General features: G+C 48.4%; 1 protein-coding gene across 1 annotated transcript in view; it reads left to right on the top strand.

Moving 5' to 3' along the window:
• tbc1d22a (TBC1 domain family, member 22a) overlaps window positions 1-26,296 on the top strand; it is a 238,848-nt gene that overhangs the window by 129,033 nt on the left and 83,519 nt on the right. Inside the window, exon 12 of the mRNA XM_056277478.1 lies at window positions 25,749-25,824. Within this exon, the coding sequence (XP_056133453.1) occupies window positions 25,749-25,824 (76 nt within the window). The remainder of the gene's footprint in view (window positions 1-25,748; window positions 25,825-26,296) is intronic.

Raw genomic sequence — 26,296 nt, 5'->3', positions numbered from 1 at the left:
GCGTGTGGGAGGCTCCCCCCACTTCCCCCTCCCCCCTGAACAGGCGCCCCGACCGACCAGAGGAGGCGCTAGTGCAGCGACCAGGATACACACCCAGATCCGGCTTCCCACCCGCAGACACGGCCAATTGTGTCTGTAGGGATGCCTGACCAAGCCGGAGGTAACACGGGGATTCGAACTGCCGATCCCCATGTTGGTAGGCAACGGAATAGACCGCCACGGTACCCGTAAACCCAACAAACACATTTGTACGAGGAGTAAGCTCAGTAGCTGTTGTATTAATCGGTAATGCTGCCCTTTTGGACTTAGGAAGTAATTGAACGATGTAACAATTAAAAATCTTGTATTTAAATGTAGGGGCAGAAAAGTAAATGTGTGGTTGTGTAGGTGTAGAAGTTGCCCCGTATAACCACAGGCTTTTACTTTTGGCCAGTGAACAGCTCCATGTGAGTTCTTGTGTTGTTTTTATTTTTCCTCGCTCAAGGGCACATTGACAGCAGTTGGCGGGTAGTGACCTCAAGTTGGATTGTCTCTGTTCAGGGTGCAAGTAATGCCTTCTAGGCAGGGTTCTGCAGTCCTACCGTTTTATTAAAAACAAATTCCCGAAAACTACATTTAACCAGACCTAGAAATCTGAGAAAAAGGACAGTGGTGTAGAAGCAAGAGAGATGCACAGTCCCAGTTCCTTTCAGTCCACAGCGACTACAGAGAAGGATCAGAAGCAGCGCGACCGCTTCCTGTGTTGGGACTATTCTCCCTCTAGCCTCGTATTCAGAGTGTGAACCAATCAAATAGTCATTTCTCATTGTCAAGGCAACTGCCTGTTTCCATATGCCCTGGCAGTGCCAGCTAGAGACGGGGTCTCGTTGGAGTGGGTGCAGGGTCCGAGGATTGACGTATAGCAGACGGAAGCCAGACCAAACCAGACGCCGTGTTTCGTTGCCCCCTCAACCTCAGATTGCCACCATGGGCTGTCACTCATCTCATACACACAGGAGCAGTTGTCTGCCAGCTGGTGTGTGTGTGTGTGTGTGTGTGTGTGTGTATGTGCGTGTTTGTGGGTGTGTTCGTGTGTTCCAGTCCCGCGGGTAGTGTGGTACATGTTTGTGACTTGCTGGTGGAGTGTAGCCAGTGGTTGTTCTTGATGGAGCCCAACACCAACTTAGCAACCTTTAGAGAAATGAAACATGAAAATAAACCTGCCTTCCCTGTTCAAGCACAGCCTAGCCCTTACACACAAACACACACACACACACACACACACACACACACACACACACACACACACACACACACACACACACGTGCGCGAGTTCCTCCGTTTGTTTCTCTCTCTAGGTCTGGCATTAATGCTCAAGCATACTCAACTGTTTCCCTTGCTCTCTCTATCTGTCTCTATCTATCTCTGTCTGTCAGTCAGTCAGTCTCTCTCCCTCCCTCACTCACTCTTTCTCTCGCTCTCTGCCTCACTCGCTCCCTCCCTCCCTCCCTTCCTCACTCACTCACTCTTTCTCACTCTCACTCTTTCTCTCTCTCTCCCTCACTCCCTCACCCACTTTCTCTCTGTTTCTCTCTCTCTCTCACTCTCACTCACTCACTCACTCACTCACTCACTCACTCAATCTCTTGCTCTCTCTCTCTCTCTCTCTCTCTCTCTCTCTCTCTCTCTCTCTCTCTCTCTCTCTCTCTCTCACATATACAAACACACACACACACACACACACACACACACACACACACACACACACACACACACACACACACACACACAGTGTTCTCTGTCTGGTCCAGTCTTTCACATTTCCCATATAAACACAGACTCGCGAGTCTGTGTTTATATGCATACCAGGGAAACCGTCTGGTTTCCCTGGTATGCATGTACGTACATGCACGGTTTCGGTGGCATCGTGTTAGCTTCCTTAGCTTCCGTGTAGGTCAGCGTAGATGGCATCAGTAGCAGCTGCTGGGGGGATGCGATGGGAGACCATGAGTTGGGGGGATTAAGGAGAGCACATGCAGGACAGATGGAGACGTTTATAAGGGAATATGGAGGCAGAGAGCATGCGGTTTGATTTCCAGAGTGTGGAGGGGTGGTTAGTGTGTGCAGTTTGATTTCCAGTGTGTGGAGGGGTGGTTAGCGGGAGAAGAGAGGGGGGCTGTGACATTTCACTGATCCCTTATTGAAAGGTTCTGCTTTCACTCTGCCTGCTCCAGAGGACGGTTCAGAGCACAGGGTCAGTCATGGAGCAGAAGCCACACAGCTGGGGGGGGGATTCATTGTGTTGCTCGAGGATTCTTCAGAAGTTGATCGCAAACGCCAGAGGGTGGGGTGGGGTGGGGGTGGGTTTGGGGGGGTGGGGAGCTTGGACTGATGTCACCTATATCTGTTCTGTCCTCTCCTCTGTGGTTACACTGTGCTTCTGCACGGTGTGCATTCACAATGCTGATACTAGTCCTTCGTAGAATCTCTCTTACTCACGTGCACACACACACACACACACACACGCACATGCACATACACACACATTTTATCTGCGGTAAGACAAAATATCCCCCTGTAGCGCCATACAACTTGTATTGTCTGCACGTTATCTCTGCCTGTCATCTCTCCTTTTATCTGTCTCCCTCGCTCTCTCTCTCGCTCTCTCTCTCTCTCTCTCTCTCTCTCTCTCTCTCTCTCTCTCTCTCTCTCTCTCTCTCTCTCTCTCACACACACACACACATACACACACACACGAACGGCAGAGGATGAAGGATCATTGCCCCACCCTTGTATGGTTCTTTCAGCAACTCTGAATGTCCATTATTGTCTACATGTTATCTCGACCTGTCATCTCTCTCTTTCTCTCACTCTTTCTTTTTTTCCCGCCATCGCGCCTGTGCACGCTAACACACACATGCACACAAACACGTTGCTTGTTGTCTTGGTGGTGTCCACCTAGCTGATAGACATCCGCTGCCACAATGGCAGCCAATCTCACTCCCATACAGAGCCATTGTTGTCTGTAATGGAACAGACGAAGAGTTGAAGAGGAGCTATTGATTCCCCTGACTGAAAGAGAGAGAGAGAGCCAGTGGGAGAGAGAGAGAAGTTGGGAGAGAAGGAGAAGGCAGAGAAAACGACGAGGACAAAAAAGTAAACGGAGAGGGAGAGATGTAAAATGAGGGCTTATTGAAAAGGAAGAAAGGCCATCGCCCAGTGAGTGTGTGATGTATGTGGACAGCCAAACAGATCGAAGGACGGGGATAAAGTGGGTCTCCTTTTGACTTACAAACAGAGAGAGAGAGAGAGAGCGAGAGTGATAGATTGTAGGTTGGTGGCACGATGGCGCAGTGGTTAGCGCTGTCGCCTCACAGCAAGAAGGTCCTGGGTTCGAACCCCAGGGTTGTCCAACCTCGGGGGTCATCCCAGGTCGTCCTCTGTGTGGAGTTTGCATGTTCTCCTCGTGTCTGCGGTGGGTTTTCTCCGGGTGCTCCGGTTTCCTCCACCATCAAAAAGACGTGCATGTTAGGGTTCATACTCGTGTCTGTGCCCCTGACCAAGGCATGGCAAGAAGAACTGGAGTTGGTCCCCGGGTTGCTGCACGGCGGCTGCCCACTGCTCCTAGCTACACAGCTAGGATGGCTTAAATGCTGACTGTAGTTTCCCTACAGGGATAAAAAGTTAATGCGTGTCTGCATCAGTTTTTGTGCAGGTGATCTGCATTTGTGCGTCCATTTTGTTGGGGCTGTGCGCCCAACTGTTCCACGAGTGCCGGTCTGTGGGTGAACAAGAGGCGGTCCTGCTCGCTCAATGGGTTGGATGCGTTGTGATGGACAGAATGGGGGGAGGAAGAGGGGTTGAATGTATGAATAATGAAGGTACAAGAGTCAATTTCCCCCGGTTGCCTCAGCCGATCAAAGACCCGATACAACGGCCCGCTGTAAAAACGACAGAGAGAGGGGGAGGGATAAGACAGAAGGAGAGAGTTAGAGAGAGGGAGGATGGTGAGAGGCCAAGGTGGTTGGAATAGTCCATGGGCCAGACGATGTTTCGGTACACTCAAGTTGGCAAAACTTACTTATAATTTTTGAAAGGATCCATGTCTGTAGGTGATATTTTGGTATGATAACCATTCCTGAGTGGCAGCTGTATCACAGTTATCAGCTCATGAAGTTAACCACCCGCTAAACTAAATTGCATTTTAGACGCTGGTGCATATCCGTGTTTAGCCTCATGTTCAGGACATTTTTCAATGTTCTATAATATTGTCTTTGGTATCATTTTAAAGGGGACCTTCTTAGCTTTCATTCAAGCCCTGTTGTGGATATTTCTCACAAATATAGAGATCACTTGAGCTCTTCAACCCGTCAATAACACACATCTTTCTGCAATGTTCGCCTAAACTATATACTTTCTTTTAGCCCTGTGGCATCTAGGAATATCAGGGACACAAAACACAAAAAGTGGAATACTCACAGGACTGTAAAGATTCAGGAAATGTATAATATACCCATACTATTTCATTGTGTGAGGTGATTGTGAGCCTTAAATGAGAACTAGACCAAAGCCAGTTAGGTCACAAACTGGTCTCTATACATTTGTTTAAATACACAATCAAAATACATGATAAAAAGGAATACCATAGTGAGGTATTGAACTATTTTAATATTTTAAACAACATTGACATTTACATATACTTAGTCAATGATACATGTAATCCCATATCATTAGTGGGTATATGTAATGGTAATGGGTAGGGTAATGGGTATATGTGAATATGGTTACATTATTGTTATCAAGCTCTGGGTAACCAAGTCCAGAATCAACATCCTGTGCATCAATAGACTACTACCACAGTAATACCATCAGAATCATCACACTGTCATTCATCAAACTGCTCGTTTCTCTCATCATCTGACTCCCCAAGTTCAAAGTCCAGTTCTGGACCATCCTGCTGTTTTTGGTTACTGCAGGTCTGTAACCTGCACATGTCTGTGCATGGAAGTCCATTTGACAGGCACATGCAGCTTGGCATTTTGCATGAATGCACACACTTTCATGTTAGCATTTCCAAGACCACATCTGGTGCAGGTGGGGAGCGCATCCAGTAAATGGCCAGCTTGCCTTCATCGTCTGTCCATCCATACTCAGTAGGGCTTGGCACCACAGGGTTAGCCTGCAGACAGCACTTCCATATTGCTGCCTGATAGTTGGCTCGTTGAACATGCATAAAGAGACAGTCTCTACATGGTGGCAGCTGGCTGGACTCAACCTCTCCCCTTTTGGTGCAGAAGAGCTGGTAACGCAGTTTGTTCACCTCAGCAGTGCTGCTATTAGCAACATACATCCGACAGGTGAACTGCTCAATTTTCTGGAACAGCTCATCACTCACATTCCATGTCTGTCCCAGTTGACTAAAATTCTCTTGGCAGGAAGTGTGCTTTCTCACTATCTTCAGGGCATTCAGCTTCCCTCGACCAGCGAATGCACTGACAGCGTCGCAGCCTGTGAAGGCATGTAAGCCAATTAGGCTGTCACAGATGCTGTCTCCAAGTGAACTTGCCAGTTTGGTGATGTCGACAAACCGTGTGCGGTTCTGAGTCCCACACTTCTGGTAGATGGGACAGGTGATGTCCTTCTGGAAGCCAAGACAAAGCACCATGACATCAGTGTCCTCAGCTGTGATGATAACTGACTTTGAGCCCGCATTTGCTGCATGCAATGCATGCAGGAGCAGACGGGTGTCAGCTTCTTCATGTGTGGAGTGCAGTTCTGCTGCTTCCTCACACCCATCTTCTGTCAACTTGTAGCAGGTTTCCTCACAGGTCATGTACAACACCTTGCCATGCAGCATAGCTCTGTATCGTGGGAGTTTCCACTCTTCCACCAGAAACTTGATAAGACTGGTCTTGTTGGAGGAACTGCACAGAAATTTTCTCCACTGCTGGACGTGGTGTCCCCCTGCAAGATTCTTGTACTGGAGAGTGATGTCTCCACCCCGGTTCAGTCGTTCAGCATCTTTGATCGAAGTCTGGTGATAGACATCAAAAACAACATCAATCCTCCCACTCTGTGCTCCCTCATGGAGGACCTGGGTCAAGGCTGACTCTGCCACCTGTGCAAAGGTTTTGTTGTTGCCATTCATTTTTTGGACCAGGCTCATCCCATCAATGATGGAAGTAGATGGGATTGGGATGTCTTCTGCAGGAGATACATTCTTTTCAAGCTCTCTGGCAAGTGCAGCCTTGTTTGTTTTTCGTAAGGACCCATCAGCATTTGCCAGTGCCCATGGTAGTGGGCCCAATGGGTAGGCAAGGACATCCTTCAGATTCACCTTCCTGCTTTCAACCACCAGGATCATGTGACTGAAAAGGTTTCTATCTGCCTTCAGAACCACATCCTGTGCTTTCTTTCCATGAGCTTGTTTTGTGCTGACATTGGAGAATGTTTTCAGACTTTGCTTGGTCATCTTGTCGTGGAATTTCACAGGTGGTGGGTCTGCATCTAACCTTGTTTGCTGGAATGCTTGGTAGGCCTCTTCTCCTTTCTCAAGAGCTCTCAAGAGATCTGTGGTCACATCAGGTGGAGCCATGTTGCCAGTGGAGAGGCTAACCAAATCAATCTCATCAGGGGACATAGGATTGAGCCAGTTATTCTCCATAAGGTCCATGAGAGACTGGACATCTGCTTCATCTCTCTTGATCCTTGGACTCTGTAGATCTGGATGAGACCATTTGCACCTGCCTTGACCTGTCAGGTCTCTCAGTTGTCTGAGGTACATGCTTCTTACTCAGCTGTGAGATAATATTTGGTCACAGCTCCTGGCTTCAAGCTGAATCCCTTTGTCCCTCCAGCTGTTTGGGTGTCTTTGTTCACCGTTTCTTCTATAGCTTGGTCAACAGGGATTCGGCCAAAGGGATTGGTGGAGCCCAGTTGGACTGAGAAGCCTCCTTCCATGAATTCTGTGTACACATCTGGGTGTGTGATGGGCAGCTCAGACATCTGGGCGTAGTAGTAGGGGAGGTAGCGTGCATAATTCATCCTGTCATAAGCAAAGCACCATGGGATCATTGCTCGAATGCTAGCCAAGTGTAGCATCCAGTCTCCCTCTCTGGATGCTCGGATGAGCCCCAACAAGATTTCAACCATGTCCAAATAGGACATCCAGAAGTTCGAGAGGCTGCCGTTTCCACCTCTAAGGAACTCACGGTAGACTTCAAATAGATCCATGATGCGTGTACAAGAGCTGTTCTCGAGGACCTCCTTCAAAGCATGTTGTGAGACTTCTTTCCCAAGGCTGTCAATGGTCTTCAGTGTCTCATTCAGGTGAACCATGTCATTCCTGTGAGTTTCTTCCAACCAGGACAGGAAACCATTCAAGGTCAGTCGCATGAGAGCCTCATACAGGAGCTTGTGTAGTCGCACTGCCCTGTTGTACTTGCGGCCATCCATAACACCAGCAATTGAGCCTTCTGCAATCATGCCAGACTCAATGCAGAGGTCTTTGAGTCCAGCATCTTGGAAACACTTTCCTATTATTGCCAGCAGTGTGCAGATGGTGTGGAATACCCCAAGCCTAACGATGATATCATGGAACTTGTCATGGTGTTTCCATGTGATCTCGACAGCCTTCGCATACAGGGCTTGGTCAAAGACACAGACAATCTTCCTCAGGCCTAAGCACTGCATGATGCTCAGTGACTGGTTAAGCACCTCGTTGACAGTAGACATTTGTGTCGCTGGAGCATTGATGGTAGGCAGATAGCCTATATTGTCGGGGATGACCGTCATCTCTCCTCAAGTCAGGATGTTGAAGCCTGTCCAGCTGCTGACTGACTGTTCTTCTTGTTGTGACATGCGTGCTAGGACCCAAAGAAGGTTTATCTCTCTGGCAAGCTTAGTATTGGCTGCAGTATCGGCATCTGACTTTTTGCTTTGTGGTGGCCCTACCCGTTGTCCAGCATTGTAAGTTGGTAACATTGGTGGGGGTCCATCAATGCTTCTCTTCTTTGTTTTGGGAACAGTGGGCATGGGTTGGACAGGAAGTGGGTTGACTGGCTTTGCTTGCACAACAATCCCATGGACTCTGTGAGATGTTCCCTCACCACTGACAGTTTCTTCAAGACGGTCGATATTGTCCCAGGCTAAAGTTGTGAATATGCCAGGATGGATGTTAGCTGGAAGGGCAATGCCACTCCCTGATGATGAGAGTTTCTGGAGACACAGGGCAGTGTTGATCTCTTCCATCTGTGAATAGGACACACTGTGACCAAGTCGGTTGAGGATGTTTATCAACTCTACATTCCTGTCAACGATTTGACACTGAATGGCAGAACAATGTGCTTGGAAGGCTTGGTATTTCCACATGTCACTGCATATACTATGTCATGGCCAAATGACTGCAGAAGGCACTGCACTCTCTGGGATGCATGATCAGGATCATTTGAGCCGGTGAGTAGAGAGTACAGGAAGATAATGAGCGACTCTGGAATGGTAGGACATTCTGCTTCTGGTTTGACTTCAGGCGGCCAGGTTTGAGGAACATCTTGACTTTTAATGTCTGCTCTCAATTTGATGGCTGCTTTGGCTATAACATCTTGTGCACTGACACTTTTCAGGGTCTGCAGCTCCCTTTTGAGAGACTGATTTTCTTTGGCAAGTTCCCTCATGGACAAGTTATCGGGATAGAGGAGGAATTTTCCTTTCTCATCAGGGAATATCTGCAAGGCTCCAGCAAACTCACTCTCCAGGTTTCGCCTTATGTGCTTCTTGGTTGATTCCTTGACTTGGGCAATGCCTTGGGAGTTCATTGAAGCTACCAGTCTAGAAGAGAGATCAGTCATTGTCATCACTTGAGGATTGCCAAAAAGCTCCATCCTGATGAAGAGGAACAGCTCATTGTATGCCTTATTCACAGCAGCTTCATACTGGGCTGCAGTATCATCATCTTCATTGCTGGCAACCTCTCCTTTGGAAACCTCTTCTTTGGTGTAAAGTCTATAGCATGACCTGTGGTAGTGCCCTTCAGCTGCTACAAGGTCTCTACTCACAATGGCAAGGATTCTGCTGTCCCTTTTCTTTGTGGCTGCACTCCTGATCTTTGCATCAGCTCGCAGTTCTCGACACTGCACCAGTACTTCTCTCGTATTCTGTCTCTTGGAATATTTGCTGTTTTTCTGACAAAATATGCACTCTGCATCATAAGTCCTAGATGTACTTGGAGCATGTCGAGCTACTCTCTTAGATTGTTTCTCTTCAGCAGAGACACAACTTTTCTTTTCTTTTGCAAGGAGGCCATCAAGAATTTGCTTCATAGTGAAGATACTGCGACACTTTCTGTGGTAGTAGATTGCTGGAATCTGTCCCTCAGGAATATCTTTTGCCAGTTTCAAAACTGGTGCATGATTTCGTATCTGAGCTGCCCTGAGCAGAGTTCTCCATGAGTCGACACTTTGTAGTGAAACCAGCTTATCTGTATCATCAGAACAGTGGATAATGCACTCCACCCGTGGGCGCTTTGGTATTGGGTAAAAACTTGCTTGTTCACCAGTGGCCATATTCAGTCAGTTTTCACCTGCCACATACAAACAAATACATGTAACTTAGGTGTATGAACACTACTAAAACAAAGTTTACTTTGCTTCACCAGCGTCATATTACCATTATTTATCTTACATAGCCACAAATAGATACATTACCTAGTTGCTATGCAACAGCTGTATTTTGTCCACATGAGGCCGCTAAAATCAACACAAGATGAAAGTTCCTCGTAGCCACTTTAACTAATCATATTAACATATACATTAAAATAACATGCTAACATTATGGGAAATTAGCTTACAATCTTCTCCAGAGTGAGACAAGAAGATAGATACCAGTTTCCTCTATATGTGTCTAGTAGAAAGCTATCTGGCTGCACGTTAGCCTAGCTTAGCACAATGAATGGAAGTACACAGTACTGGTTATCCTTGGTTGTTGGCCAACTAAGAACTGTCCCAGAGTTTAAGCTAGGCTAATCAGTACCAGGGGTGTTGAAATGCTATATTTGTAAAAATCTGGGCAAATACACAATCGTGAGAGGCACAGAAACAGGTTTCCTGAAAGAAAAATGAAATAGCTGCTCATTTGGAAAGGTTATCATGTATTATTTTACTTCTGTTAGTATACCAAATAAAATGGCACCAGTGAAGTTGTGTCACCTTGGGTGATATCGATATCTGGTCTGACCCATGGACTAACTGGCTTTGGTCTAGTTAGTTTCTTAGTAATAATGCCCTTCTAATTTAAGGTTCACAATCACCTCACACAATGAAATAGTATGGGTATATTATACATTTCCTGAATCTTTACAGTCCTGTGAGTATTCCACTTTTTGTGTTTTGTGTCCCTGATATTCCTAGATGCCACAGGGCTAAAAGAAAGTATATAGTTTAGGCGAACATTGCAGAAAGATGTGTGTTATTGACGGGTTGAAGAGCTCAAGTGACCTCTATATTTGTGAGAAATATCCACAACAGGGCTTGAATGAAAGCTAAGAAGGTCCCCTTTAAAATGATACCAAAGACAATATTATAGAACATTGAAAAATGTCCTGACCATGAGGCTAAACCAGGATATGCACCAGCGTCTAAAATGCAATTTACTTTAGGGGGTGGTTAACTTCATGAGCTGATAACTGTGATACAGCTGCCACTCAGGAATGGTTATCATACCAAAATATCATCTACAGACATGGATCCTTTCAAAAATTATAAGTAAGTTTTGCCACCTTGAGTGTACCGAAATAGGAAATTTTGGGCTCTGGCCCATGGACTAGAAGGGAGAGAGAACGTGAGCCAAAGACAGCAGGGTTAGAGCGAAGGAGTGAAGGATGCAGCGGGGAGAAGGGAAATATGGACATGCAAAGATGGCAAGAGAGAAAGCAACAGAAGACAAGGGAAAGGATGAAAGGAGGAAAGAAGTACCGGAGAGAAGGGCACGTGAGGACAGGGCGAGTGTCACTGGATTGATGCCAGAGACTCGGGGGGGGGGGGGGAGATAAAATGGAGTGGCATAGCTACAAACCAGTGTCAGACAGAGAGATGGAGAGAAAGAAAGGTCTTTAGAAAGCATCCCTTTCTTTTGTTATTTTTACTGAGCGTTGTCATTTTCCTTCACGTCACAGTTTTGTCCTGATGGGCAGACGCAGAAATACTTTTGCACAACGAAACATTTGAGGGGAACGTCACAGGCAGTGGAAATGTAAGGAGAGGATCACTCATCAGTCATAAAAAAAAACAAAAAAAAACACAAACTCTTTGGAGACATGTTAGGCACCAGTCCCAGAAATTCACACAGTGAAAATGTTTTATGTGTCCTTACGGTACTGGAAGCTTGGCGACCAAAAACACTAAACACAGTTATTCCATCAACTCAAGCTCCACAACTGACTGCACACCATGCTGCTTACCTTCAGCATAGCATTTTGTATTCTAGCAGCGCACACTTGCTAAAATGGTTATAATAATGATAATGATAATAATAATACATTTCATTTATAAGGCGTTTGTCAGATTACTCAGATGCTTTAGATCAGTAAAAATGGGCATCCGGGTAGTGTAGCAGTCGATTCTGTTGCCTACCAACACAGGGATTGCCGGTTTGAATCCCCGTGTTACCTCCGGCTTGGTCGGGTATCCCTACAGACACAATTGGCCGTATCTGTGGTTTGGAAGCCGGATGTGGGTATGTGTCCTGGTCGCCGCACTAATGCCTCCTCTAGTCGGTCGGTCGGGGTGCCTGTTCGGGGGAGGAGGGGGAACTGGGGGGGATAGTGTGATCCTCCCATGCACTACGCCCCCCTGGTGAAACTCCTCACTGTCAGGTGAAAAGAAGCGGCTGGCGACTGCTCATGTATCGGAGGAGGCATTTGGTAGTCTGCAGCCCTCCCTGGATCAGCAGAGGGGGTGGAGCAGCGACCAGGTCAGCTCGGAAAGTGGGGTAATTGGCCAAGTATAATTGGGGAGAAAATCTGGGGAAAAAAATCAATACTGCATCTTAAAGATTGATAGATAACTAGGCGTGTTTATAAGTATGCGTTGTAGGTGGAGTGCATGTTATATTTGGTGTGCTGCAGCAAAGGCCTACGTGCCTCATCCAGGCATGTGTATGGATACGTGTGGTGCGCTTGTTACATTTATTTCATCGAAGCATGCTAGCTCAGCGGGTTAACCGGCTGCCTTTGAAACAAAATATCGCTGGTTCCAGCCACGACCATGCCATTTTCCAATACATTATTTTAAGAAAGCAGCGTAAGATAATTTACGAGCATAAACAATATACTTTTGATTAACAAAAACTTTTGCCCTACAAATGAGGATATGAGAGGACAAGTAATACATGTAGAGCAAATACAAGCAAAGAATCCACACATTTTCTTGGAGTGAGATAAATAATCTGGGTCGAAAATGCTTAGAAAAGATTCCTATGCAGGTTTGGTGTGGAGGAGAAATGTCATCAGACTTGGTTATGGTATTAAATGGATAAGAAGGAAATTTCTCTGGTCTCTTCTCAAGACAACATGAAAACTTTTTTTGTGGGGGGGGGGGCCCTTTTCCTCCCCAATTGCACCCGGCCAATTACCCCACTCTTCCGAGCCATTCTGGTTGCTGCTCCACCCCGCTCTGCCGATCTGGGGAGGGCTGCAGACTACCACATGCTTCCTGCGATACATGTGGAGTCGCCATCCGCTTCTTTTCACCTGACAGCGAAGAGTTTCACCAGGGGGACATAGCATGTGGGAGGATCATGCTAGTCTCCCCCAGTTGCCCCTCCCCCCTGAACAGGCACTCCGACCGACCAGAGGAGGTGCTAGTGCAGCGAGCAGGATACACACCCACATCTGGCTTCCCACCCACAGACAAGGCCAATTATGTATGTAGGGAAGCCCGACCAAGCCGGCGGTAACACGGGGGTTCAAACCGGCGATCCCCATGTTGGTAGGCAATAGAATAGACTGCTATGCTACCCGGATGCCCAAACAGTTTGAAAACTTTGGCAAATTTTATGAATATAGATCTTCTATGAAGAGGGACTATGTAAAGCACCACCCTCATAGTGATGATCTTTTAAATAGAGACCTAGGTAAAGAAGAAGTCTAAAAAGCAATTGAGACTGCTTGTTAGGGCTCGGTCTGTTGACCAACCTGGCAACCAGCAATGAGAGCGGGGGAAGGGCGTGTCTGAAACACCTGCAGCCTACCTACTCGTTAACCACTCTAGTATAAGTTTGTTTGCTTTCCAGAACTCGTCGCGAGTTCGTCCTGAACAGTCCCGTGAGTAAATTCTTCGTCTCGAGTTTTGTGACATTTCTGTGTCTCCCGGTGGAGTACAGATTGTAGTATTCTCCGTGTTTTTGCTTGTTTGATTATTCCCTTGTGTCAGTTCTCCTTGAGAGCTTGTTCGGAGAAGAACTCTCTTTGTGTTTTCCCCATTGGATTTTCCCATCGTGATTTTCTAGTTGAGATCAAGTTTTTGATATTCTAATTTCTCCTCTCTCACTGTGGATCTTATTACTCGGTTGGACTTCTACCTTAAAGGAGCAGTTTGTGTTTTTTCCCTTTCGGACTTTAAAGGAGCAGTTTGTGTTTTTTCCCCTTTCGGACTTTAAAGGAGCAGTTTGTGTTTTTTTCCCTTTCGGACTTTAAAGGAGCAGTTTACGTTTTTTCCCTTTCGGACTTTAAAGGAGCAGTTTACGTTTTTTCCCTTTCGGACTTTAAGGGAGCAGTTTACGTTTTTTCCTTTTCGGATTAAGGGGGCAGTTTACGTTTTCCCATTTTTAAGAAGCTATTCTCAAGTTCCGCCTGAAGCGCCTCCCCCTTCTGTCCAGGCCCGGCCGGCTCTCCTCTACGAGTCCTGCCAGGTTGGTGCTTTACTTTGTCTTGTGTTGTCGCTATTGGGTTCGTTCTACAAACCGTAACAGTACGAACTCGCCCTCACTATGAACCCAGACAACCTAGACGCCAATCCTGTCCAGGCTGCTCTCTATAAGCAGATTCAGCTTACAGCCTCCCACGGCCAGCAACTACAAGAGGCCGCTGTTGCCATGCAGGGCCTCCGGGCTCAGGTGCAACCCCTCCAGGCTTCGGTGGATTCTCTTTCGGCCCAGCAAGCGGCGCTCGCGAGCCAACAAGAGGAGGTTCTTAAGCAGTTGCAAACTCTCACAGCGGCTATCACCATCCAGCCAGCTGTCCCACCAGTTCCGGCCGCCCCTCCTCCAGCAGTGCCCGCAGCCGTTGCCTTAGACAATCCTACCGTTTATGTTTCGGATTTCCGGGAGCCCAGTATCTCCAATCCCAAGCCTTTTGATGGCAACTTTGAGACCTGTGCCACGTTCATCATGCAGTGTGAGCTTGTCTTCGCCCACCATTCCAGGGGGTTCACCACAGATGCTGCAAGAGTTGCTTACGTGACTAACCTGCTGACTGGCCGCGCTGCTCAGTGGGCCACTGCTTCCTGGTCCATGGGGGCCAGTTTCTGCTCTTCCTACGATGACTTTGTGGCTGAGCTTCGGAAGGTATTCCATCATCCAGTGTACGGGCAGGATCCGGGTGTCCGATTGAGCAGGATCCAGCAGGGCAGTGGCAGTGTCACTGACTACTCAGTCGAGTTCAGGCTGGCTGCGGCTGAGAGTGGCTGGAACGACCAGTCACTTCGGGTAACCTTCCGTAGGGGCCTCAGCGATGCCGTCAAGGATCAGCTAGCCACCCGGGAGGATCCTACCTCTCTCGACGACCTTATCAGCCTTGCCATCCGCATCGATGGACGTCTCCGCGAGAGAAGGCGCGAGCGAGGTCTACGGGGAACCGTTTCTACCTCTCAGCCATCCAGAGCTTCCGAAGGGGGCTCTTCTTCGTCGCACTCCACTTCCCCTGTGGCAAGCCTCTCCTCCTCCCTGACAGTGACAGAGGAGGAACCTATGCAGCTTGGGCGTACACGACTGACTCCCGCTGAACGTGAGGCCCGGTTCAAGGCAGGTCTCTGTCTTTACTGCGGTCTTAAGGGACACCGGATCAGCGAGTGTCCTACGCGGCCAAAAGATTAGGCTCACTGGGACCCCGGGAGATCCTAGTGAGCCGTCTTTCCTGTTCCCGCCATCCTGCTCCGGCTAACCATCTTGTGAGCGTTACCCTGGCTTGGGCAGACCAGCGGCTCACTGTAGGCGCACTCATCGATTCGGGAGCTGATGGGTGTTTCTTGGACTCTACGTTTGCTGCTCAAGCTAACATTCCATGTGAGGAATTGGAGAGGCCAATAGAGGCCTTTGCTCTGGATGAGCGCCGCCTGGCCAGTGTTACCCGACAGTCCTGTCCCGTGTCTCTCACTATTGCTGGAAACCATGTGGAGAGCCTTCAGTTCTTCGTCATCCAGTCTCCCTTAGTTCCTGTGATCTCGGGGCGTCCCTGGTTGGCTCAGCATGAGCCACACATTGCTTGGTCGTCTGGTAACATTTTGGAGTGGAGCTCCTCCTGTCACGCCCGGTGTCTTCAGGCCGCACCTGGTCCAGCAGTCCAGACTGTTCCGATTGCCCCTCCTCCCGATCTTTCCTCTGTTCCTCCCGAGTATCATGATCTCGGGGAGGTCTTCAGCAAGACGCGGGCTCAGTCTCTCCCTCCGCATCGGCCATATGATTGTGCTATCAACCTCCGTCCTGGGGCCTCTCTCCCTAGCAGTCGTCTTTACAGCCTTTCCATTCCCGAGAAGGCTGCTATGGACGATTACATTTCAGAATCGTTGGCGGCAGGGCTCATCCGACCCTCATCCTCCCAGGTGGCAGCTGGTTTCTTTTTCGTTAAGAAGAAGGATGGTGGTCTCCGACCCTGCATTGATTATCGCCAACTCAACGACATCACCATCAAGAATAAATACCCCCTGCCTCTGATGAGCTCCACCCTCGAACCCCTGACCCAGGCGACTGTCTTCACTAAGCTGGATCTCCGGAACGCCTACCATCTCGTTCGGATCCGGAAAGGGGACGAGTGGAAGACAGCCTTTAAGACTCCCCGTGGTCATTATGAGTACCTGGTAATGCCGTTCGGCCTCACCAACGCCCCGGCGGTGTTCCAGGCACTCATGAATGACATCCTTCGCGACATGCTCGACCAATTCGTTGTCGTCTACCTTGATGACATCCTCATATTCTCCAGGTCCCTCGAGGAGCATGTCCAGCACGTGCGGCAGGTTCTCGAACGCCTCCTTCGTAACCGGCTGTTCGTCAAGGCTGAGAAATGCCTGTTCCATTCTGAGTCAGTGGACTACTTAGGTTTTATCGTGGAGGGAGGCAAGACTCGAGCTGATCCTCGCAAGATCAAAGCGGTGGTGGAATGGCCGGATCCTAAGTCACGTAAGGAACTGCAGAGCTTCCTCGGGTTCGCGAACTTTTACAGGAGGTTCGTCCGAAACTACAGCTCTGTAGCAGAACCCCTCACCCGTCTAACCTCCCCCTCTCAGCCGTTCGTCTGGTCCCCAGCTGCTCGCTCTGCATTTCTGTCGCTCAAGGAGAGGTTCACCAGTGCCCCCGTCCTACTCCATCCCGATCCCAAGAGGCAGTTCATAGTTGAGGTGGACGCTTCGGACACCGGATTGGGGGCTGTGCTCTCCCAACGATCAGAGACCGACCAGAAGGTTCATCCTTGCGCGTTCTTCTCCCGCCGGTTCCTTCCCGCCGAGGAGAACTACGATGTTGGTAATCGGGAGCTTCTCGCTGTAGTGGCTGCACTTGAGGAATGGCGCCATTGGCTGGAGGGGGCAGAGCATCCATTTACCATCTGGACTGATCATAAGAACCTGACGTTCATCCGGGCAACCAAACGTCTCAATGGTCGGCAGGCACGGTGGGCCAGTTTCCTCAGTCGGTTCGACTTCACACTGACTTATCGTCCTGGCTCCCGCAACACCAAGGCAGATGCTCTGTCTCGTCAACACCTTAAGGAACCTGTAACGGTGGAGCCAAGTCCCGTCCTCCCTGAGACCAAGGTCGTTGGCGTGGTGACCTGGGGCCTTGAAACGGTGGTCAAGCGCGCCTTGCGCTCCAGTCCAGCCCCGAGCAACGTGCCGCCTCGCCGACTGTTTGTTCCGGACTCAGTGAGGTCTCGGGTCCTCAAATGGGGCCACACCAGTCAGCTCGCTTGCCACCCTGGAGTCCACCGCACTTTCACTTTCATAGCTCAACGGTTCTGGTGGCCCACTATGAGGAGGGACGTCAAGGAGTTCGTCATGGCCTGCACCATCTGTGCCCGCAGCAAGGCCTCTCACCAGGCACCGGCTGGTCTGCTGCAGCCCCTTCCTATTCCCAGTCGGCCCTGGTCCCATGTGGCGTTGGATTTTGTCTCTGGACTTCCTCCGTCTCAGGGCAACACAGTGATCCTGACGGTGGTGGATCGCTTCAGCAAGGGTGTTCACCTGGTGGCTTTGCCTATGCTTCCTTCTGCTTCAGAAACCGCTGACCTCCTGATGAGCCACGTCTTCCGTTTGCATGGACTTCCCAAGGACATTGTGTCAGACAGAGGGCCCCAGTTTGTTTCCCGTGTGTGGCGTGCTTTCTGCAAGGGGTTGGGCGCCTCGGTCAGCCTTTCGTCGGGATATCATCCGCAGACTAACGGACAGACTGAGAGGATGAACCAGAGTGTGGAATCTGCTCTCCGTTGCGTCGCTGCCAAGAAGCCAACCTCCTGGAGTCAGTTTCTCCCCTGGGTCGAGTATGCGGTCAACTCCCTGGTCAGCTCCGCCACCGGCCTCTCGCCCTTTGAGGCATCCCTGGGTTACCAGCCGCCCGTCTTCTCTGCACAGGAGTCCGAAGTGGAGGTTCCCTCCGTGCAGACTCATCTGGACCGCTGTCGTCGTGTCTGGGAGATCACCAGGGCTGCGCTGCTCCGTGCTACGGAACGTGCCAGACGAGGAGCTAACCGTCGCCGATCCACAGCACCAGCTTACCAACCCGGACAGAGAGTCTGGCTGTCCACCAAGGATCTCCCCCTTCAGTCCTCTGCCAAGAAGCTGAATCCCCAGTTCGTTGGACCCTTCGAGATCCAGGAAGTACCCAGTCCTGCAGTTGTGCGTCTTAAGCTCCCGGCCTCCATGAAGATCCATCCGGTTTTTCATGTGTCCCGAGTAAAGCCTGTCTCCGAGAGCCCCCTTATGCCTCCGGCCCCAGCTCCGCCTCCCCCTGAGATTGTGGATGGGCATCCACAGTGGAAGGTCCGTCGGCTGATGGACGTCCGACGCAGGGGACGGGGGTTCCAGTATTTGGTTGACTGGGAGGGCTATGGGGTGGAGGAACGAAGCTGGGTATCCCGCCAGCTCATCATGGACCCTGGTCTGCTCGCTGAGTTCTATCGCCGTCACCCTGACAAGCCTGGCAGGTCGCCTGGTGGCTCCCGTAGAGGGGGGGGTACTGTTAGGGCTCGGTCTGTTGACCAACCTGGCAACCAGCAATGAGAGCGGGGGAAGGGCGCGTCTGAAACACCTGCAGCCTACCTACTCGTTAACCACTCTAGTATAAGTTTGTTTGCTTTCCAGAACTCGTCGCGAGTTCGTCCTGAACAGTCCCGTGAGTAAATTCTTCGTCTCGAGTTTTGTGACATTTCTGTGTCTCCCGGTGGAGTACAGATTGTAGTATTCTCCGTGTTTTTGCTTGTTTGATTATTCCCTTGTGTCAGTTCTCCTTGAGAGCTTGTTCGGAGAAGAACTCTCTTTGTGTTTTCCCCATTGGATTTTCCCATCGTGATTTTCTAGTTGAGATCAAGTTTTTGATATTCTAATTTCTCCTCTCTCACTGTGGATCTTATTACTCGGTTGGACTTCTACCTTAAAGGAGCAGTTTGTGTTTTTTCCCTTTCGGACTTTAAAGGAGCAGTTTGTGTTTTTTCCCCTTTCGGACTTTAAAGGAGCAGTTTGTGTTTTTTTCCCTTTCGGACTTTAAAGGAGCAGTTTACGTTTTTTCCCTTTCGGACTTTAAAGGAGCAGTTTACGTTTTTTCCCTTTCGGACTTTAAGGGAGCAGTTTACGTTTTTTCCTTTTCGGATTAAGGGGGCAGTTTACGTTTTCCCATTTTTAAGAAGCTATTCTCAAGTTCCGCCTGAAGCGCCTCCCCCTTCTGTCCAGGCCCGGCCGGCTCTCCTCTACGAGTCCTGCCAGGTTGGTGCTTTACTTGTTGTCGCTATTGGGTTCGTTCTACAAACCGTAACACTGCTAAGTTTAAGAAAGCTTTTGGTATAGATGACTTGCCTATGAAGTGTTGAAATCTCCAAAAATGTGTGATTAATTTCATTGTTTGCTGAAAACCTGTTTTGATCATGGTATTGTGCCCTCAATTTGGTTTAGATCAATTATAACTGCTATCCCGAAATCCGCAAAAGATGACCCGAAGGTGCCATTAAATTATCAGGGCATTATTCTGCTGAGCTCTGTATATAAATTGTATTCCTCCATCTTAAATAATAGATTAGTACAGTTTTAGAGCAAAACAGTCTACTAAAAGAGGAGTAAAATGGTTTTTGAAAGGGAAGAGCCTGTGTAGGTCATATTTATAAAGTATCTGGTTGGAAACAGATTAATTAAAGTACAATAACCCCTCATTTTCTTGTTTTATTGATTTTTCAAAAGGCGTTTGATTTAGTAGATCATGATGTCCTGGAATATAAGCTTTAACAACTATGGGGTCACACTTAAGTTATTTTTTTTACCTACTGGGTACCTATTCTAATATTACGGTGTATGTATGACCGACTGGGCAATAATCTGGACGTTTGGGAGGAACTTAGAAAGAATTTATACTGTAGTTATTAGTTAGCTGCTGAGTACCTATTCTATTCATACAGGGTACATTATGACCATAAAACTGGTACAGAGGCTGTCCTGTTTTAGATTATATGTCAGAAATACACCGACCAGCCAAAACATTAGAACCACCTGGCTGATATTGTGTAGGTCTCCTTGTGCCACCAAAACAGCTCTGATCCGTCAGGGCATGGATGCCACAATAACCCTGAAGGTGTCTTCTGGTGTCTGGCACCAAGATGTTAGCAGCAGATCCTTTAAGTCTTGTAAGTTGCGAGGTGGGGCCTACATGGATCAGACTTGTTTTTCCAGCACATTCCACAGATGCTCGATTGGATTGAGATCTGGGGAATTTGGAGGCCAAGACAGCACCTTGAACTCTTTGTCATGTTCCTCAAACCATTCTTGAACAATGTGGGGCAGGGCACATGATCCTGCTGAAAGAGGCCACTTCCATCAGGGAATACCGTTGCCATGAAGGGGTGTACCTGGTCTGTAACAGTGTTTAGGTAGGTGGTACATCCCAAAGTAACATCCACATGAATACCAGGACCCAAGATTTCCCAGCAGAACATTGGACAGAGCACCACACTGCCTCCGCCAGCTTCCCTTCTTCCCATAGTGCATCCTGGTGCCATCTCTTCCCCAGGTAAACAACGAACATGCGCCTGGCTGTCTCTATCATTAAAAGAAAATGTGATTTATCAGACCAGGCCACCTTCTTCCATTGCTCCATGGTCCAGTTCTGACATTCACGTGCCCATTGTAGGCACTTTTGGGGGTGGACAGGGGTCATCATGGGCACTGACCATTCTGGTGCTATGCACTCCCATACACAGAAAGCTGTGATGCACTGTGTGTTCTGACACCTGTCTCTCATAGCCAGCATTAACTTTTTCAGCAATTTGAGCTACAGTAGCTCTTCTGTGGGATCGGACCAGATGGGTTAGCCTCCGCATCAGTGAGCCTTGGGTGCCCCTGACTCTGTCGCTGGTTCACTGGTTGTCCTTCCTTGGACCACTTTTGGTAGGTACTGACCACTGCATACCGGGAACACCCCGCAAGACCTGCCATTTTGGAGATTCTCTGACCCAGTCGTCTAGCCATCACAATTTGGTCCTTGTCAAAGTTGTTCAGATCCTTATGCGTGCCCATTTTTCCTGTTTCCAACACATCAGCTCCAAGAACTGACTGTTCACTTGCTGCCTAATATATCCCACCCCTTGACAGGCGTCATTGTAACGAGATAATCGGTGTTATTCACCTACCTACCTGTCAGTGGTTTTAAAGTTTTGGCTGATCAGTGTATGGGGTTACAAAAGGTTTCTGAAAAACGAACATGTCCCTAATCGGGATTTCTACTCTTTTTGAGACTTCATAAATATTCGCCTGTTTTGTCAGTTAATGGAGATATGCGGTGGGACTCTTGTGAAGTAAGATGGAAGGCCAGCATGATGAATCTGTGGAACAGGCTGCCGGGCTTACCAACCAACAGAGTTGCTAGTGAAATGTTTCATCGGGATTTGTCTGTCAGCAGTGAATGAGCATCTGAAATATTGGATATACTAGAAGAGTGTGGACTTGAGGAAAATCATCTCCAAAAAGCAAACGTGGCAGAAGAAATCTGGCAACAGCAAAAATTGATTACTTTGTTTTTGCTTAGTATTGGATAGGAGAAGAAAAATTACGAGATAAATTCCTCAGATTCTGTTTTATATGGATTACAGACTATTGGTTTATGCACTGGATCATAGTATATATAGTGTAAGGCACTAATACTAGATGCAGATGTAGATTTGGTCTTTTGTCTTATGCGTTTGTATATTTGTTGTTTTCCCACTGTAGGCTATTTGTGGGAGGTTTATGTTCGGATGAAGTTTATGTTTATGTTTGGATGATGTTTGTGTTTATGTTTGGATGATATTTATGTATTGTGCTGTTAGAAGATGGTGGGTTAACATGCCGAAATGTTTGGTTTGTTGTTAGTTAATGTGTCTGAATAATTCCATGAGGGATGGGTCATGTAAATGACAAGACACGCAAATAAAATATTCCAAAAAAAAAATAAATTATTCATTCCAATTGTTAGTGAATTTCCCCAGGGGGGTCAATAAGGTTTTACACTCAGATATATGACAAAATATGTAAACTACATATATAGTAGGGCTATCCGCGTAGCGTAGTGGTCTATTCCATTACATACCAACACGAGGATCGCTGGTTCGAATCCCTGTTGTACCTCCCTCCGGCTTGGTCAGGTGTCCTACGGAAACAAGTGACTGTCTGTGGGTGGGAAGCCTGATGTGGGTATGTGTCCTGGTCGCTGCACTAGCACCTCCTCTGGTTGGTCGGGGCACGTGTTCAGGGAGGATGGGGAACTGGGGAGAAATAGCGTGATCCTCCTACGCAATACATCCTCCTGGCGAAACTCCTCACTGTCAGGTGAAAAGAAGCGGCTGGCGACTCCAAATGTATCAGAGGAGGCATGTGGTAGTCTGCAGCCCTCCCCAGAGGGTGTGGAACAGCGACTGGGATGGCTCAGAAGAGTGGGGTGATTAGCCAGAAACAATTGGGGACAAAAAGGGGGAAATCCCCCCCCAAAAAAAACAAAGCAACTGAATAACCGCTGAGCTAATGTGCTACAGCATGCTAAATGTAACATGTGCACTACTTAAAATACCCACCTATACATACGCCTAGATCAGACGTGTAGGTGTTACCTGCAGCACACCAAATGTAACACGCTCTCCACTTACAACACAGACCTACACACACCTGGTTATCTGTCAGACTGCAAGGTGCCGTGTTGATAGGACGTATGTGTGCATATGAGATTACATGTACAGGTAGGTGTAGCGTGTGTGTGGCGTATATCAGGTGTAGCATACGTGCCTCCTCAATATGTGTGAACACCACAAATATATCCATCCATCCATTATCTGAACCGCTTATCCTGTTCTCAGGGTGTCAGGGATTTCAGCAGTCATTGGGCGGCAGTCGGGGAGACACCCTGGACAGGCCACCAGGCCATCACAGGGCCGACACACACACACACACACACACACACACACACACACACACACACACACACACACACACACACACACACACACACACACACACACACACGCACTCAGTACACCAGCAAACAGGAACTGCAGGTTGTCCATTTCCAGCGTTATGCGTGCACGTGCATGCTGTGAGAATGAAAGAGGGGACACAGAAATGGAGACGGACCGATAACAAGCGAGGATGAGAGGCAGAGAAAGAGAGCAAGTTCATAAATACACAGAGATATAGAAGAGGGTGTGTGATAGAGAGATAGAGGGAGGAAGACGGCGTGAAGCAGACGTCATTGGACAAGAGAGACAGGCAGAGAAACAAACAAGGGGAAAGATAATGAGCTCGAGAGACATTAAGGGAAGGGAGAGAGACGGAGTGACAGTGAGCAAGGCGGAGAGGTGAAATGAGAGAGAGTTGATTACAGTGGGCAGCCTCAATAATGGAGATGTAATGAGTTGTGCCCCTGGGCATTTGACCACCCCTCACACTTGCTTAAGCAAGTGGCATACGTTCAGACATTCACACACCGGGGAGGAAAGGAACAACGGATTTAAGATCGGGAAAAACAAACGACAGAAGCGCGGATGGAAGTAAGAGGGGATGAAAGCCACCAGTGGATAGTGGAGTGATCCGACGGGGAATTAAAGGTGAAGAACGAGAGACGGGTCTGATGAGGCTGCAAGGCAGATGTTGCGGAACAAAAATCAGACCCCGCCTGCAGCAAATGGAATTAAGGGAGGAGAGAGAGAATCGAGCGCTAAGGACTGAGAGAGGAGAGGAAGATGAAGGAGCCGGGGAGCGATGGAGTGAGACGAGGAACGGTGATTTGGGAGATAAGCGAGTGGCGCTGTGTCCTGCCGGCCTTCCTCGCTTGCTGGATGACACCATGTGCGCACACACACACACACATAGATGTACACTGCTCTTTTCTGCTGAGCCTGAAGGACAACCTGAGCTGTTTGTTGCTCAATGACTTCTCTCTCTCACTTTCTTTCTGTCCCCTTCCATCTCTCTCTCTCTCCTCTTTTTCCTCCATCTCCATCCCTCTCTCTTCTTTCTTTACCTCTCTCTGTTGAACAGTCTGCCGTCTCAGCTGTTCTATAGCTGCTCTAAAATGACCCCTAAAGGAAATCTAATCTGTTTGTGTGTGTGTGTGTGTGTGTGTGTGTGTGTGTGTGTGTGTGTGTGTGTGTGTGTGTGTGTGTGTGTGTATGTGAGAGAGGGGAGCGTGTGTTTGCTGTATCCTTCAGGTCTCCCAGCAGCTCTGCATCTTAAACAAAAACACCCTCCTCGTATGCCGTTGACAGTGATCTACCCCTGCATGTTGCATTGATGTAGTTTTTGACATGAAAACATAATAATCCATTAAGATGTCCTCAAAAACCATCTCCACCTTTCACACACTGTGTACCAGACTGCCTGAATGAGAGCAGGGTTTTATGTCACTCCCAAAGCGGGGACATTAGCCTTTCGCAGACCGCCCATCATCAGCACTTGAGGATACCTCACCGTGCCACTTCCTGTTGGAGCCAGTTTGTTGTGTTGCTGCAGCCGGGCTCGTGTTCACACCACTCTTCTCATTTTAATGGAGGCCCCATCACTGAAGTTGTTTTGAAATGGTTATGTCAGCCGCTCGGTCTGTGTTCTCTGTCTGTTCTGTTTTGCTGCCTTTATTTGAGAGGCTTTTGTGTGAAGTGTGACATGGGCCGGGGTAAATGCTTAATGGCGGTTGCACCTTGCAGCATATGAATAGTCAAAAGTCAAAAACGCTTCAAATATCTCCCTTGATCCCACGTCCTCACATTTGCAAAATATAAAGTTATTTTTGTCAACAAAAGGTCAGTTTGGTGAGAAATTTCAGGGACTATATGACGACTTATCACTGTATTAAAAAAGAAATGCATTTCATCTGTCTTTTATTGCTTTTGTGATGCACTCCTTCATTTGGTCACACTTTTCGGGGTTCTTTGGCTTTGACCTTTGCCCTCTGCACCACTGGTTACGAAATGAAGTGAACTTTAGTGATCGTTGATTGAGGGGTAAGCTGGGTGTGTTTTGGTTATGTCACATGTGGATTTACGTTTGTGATGTTGGATTTTCAAAAATGTCCCGTTGTCGTACTTGATTTTTACAGCTGACTTGTCTCCATGAATGAATCGATTTTTATCTTCCTGCAGCTTGGGCTTGCATTACATAATATTAACTGGCATATTTATATGTGGTTGGAGACTGGTCTGATCTCTGTATACTGCTGTTACAACTTTTTGGCTGGGGCGTCCAGGTAGCGTGGTGGTCTATTCCATTGCCGGTTCAAATCCCCGTGTTACCTCCGGCTTGGTCGGGCATCCCTACAGACACAATTGGCCGTGTCTCCGGGTGGGAAGCCGGCAGCGGGTATGGGTCCTGGTCGCTGCACTAGTGCCTCCTCTGGTCAGTCGGGGCACCTGTTCAAGGGGGAGGGGGAACTGGGGGAAATGGCATGATCCTCCCATGTGTTATGACCCCTTGTGGAACTCCTCACTGTCAGGTGAAAAGAAGCGGCTGGTGACACCACATGTACGGGAGGAAGCATGTGGTAGTCTGCAGCTCTCCCCAGATCAGCAGAGGAGGTGGAGCAGCAACCAGCACAGCTCGGAAGAGTGGAGTAGCTGCCTGGATACAGTTGGGGAGAAAAAGGGGGAAACCCCCCCCCAAAAAGTTACAAAAATGTTTGTGTATGCTGTCAATTATAGTTATTAGGGGGGGAAAATCGGTCTGACTTTTAAAAAAATTGGAAATCAGAATCGGCCAGGAAAATTGCAGCCAGTTCCTCAGTGGAACAGCTCTTTTCAGGACACGGTCATTGTTCCAGATGAAGCCTGAGCTCATGTTTATTTTTTCCTCCACAGGACAACTATACCTTCGCCCAGCCGGGCATCCAGAGGAAAGTCAAGGCCCTGGAAGAGCTCGTCAGCCGGATCGATGGTGAGACCTTGGTCATACCTCCACACACCCATCCATCCATCCATCCATCCATCCATCCATCCATCCATCCATCCATCCATCCATCCATCCTTCCTTCCTTCCTTCCCTCTATCAATCTAGTTATCTCGCTGCCTAGCTTGCTTTCTGTCACTCTAGTAATCCATCCTTCCTTCCTTCCTTCCTTCCTTCCTTCCTTCCTTCCTTCCTTCCTTCCTTCCTTCCTTCCCTCCCTCCTCCCATTATCGATCCTTCATATATCCTTCTGCTGATTTCTATTTTATCACTGTCAAGTGTATTTTTCCATCTCCATCCACCCATCTGTCTGTCTAAATCTCTCCATCTTCTGTTGCCTACCAACATGAGGATTGCTGGTTCGAATCCCCGTGTTACCTCTGGCTTGGTCAGGCGTCCCTACATACACAATTGGCCGTGTCTGTGGGTGGAAAGGCGGATGTGGGTATGTGTCCTGGTC

Source organism: Lampris incognitus, chromosome 3 (genome assembly GCF_029633865.1).
Source record: "Lampris incognitus isolate fLamInc1 chromosome 3, fLamInc1.hap2, whole genome shotgun sequence".
In the NCBI taxonomy this organism is placed as follows: Eukaryota; Metazoa; Chordata; class Actinopteri; order Lampriformes; family Lampridae; genus Lampris; species Lampris incognitus.
The sequence above is the reverse complement of the archived record's forward strand: the minus strand, read 5'-3'. Positions and strand labels throughout refer to the sequence as shown.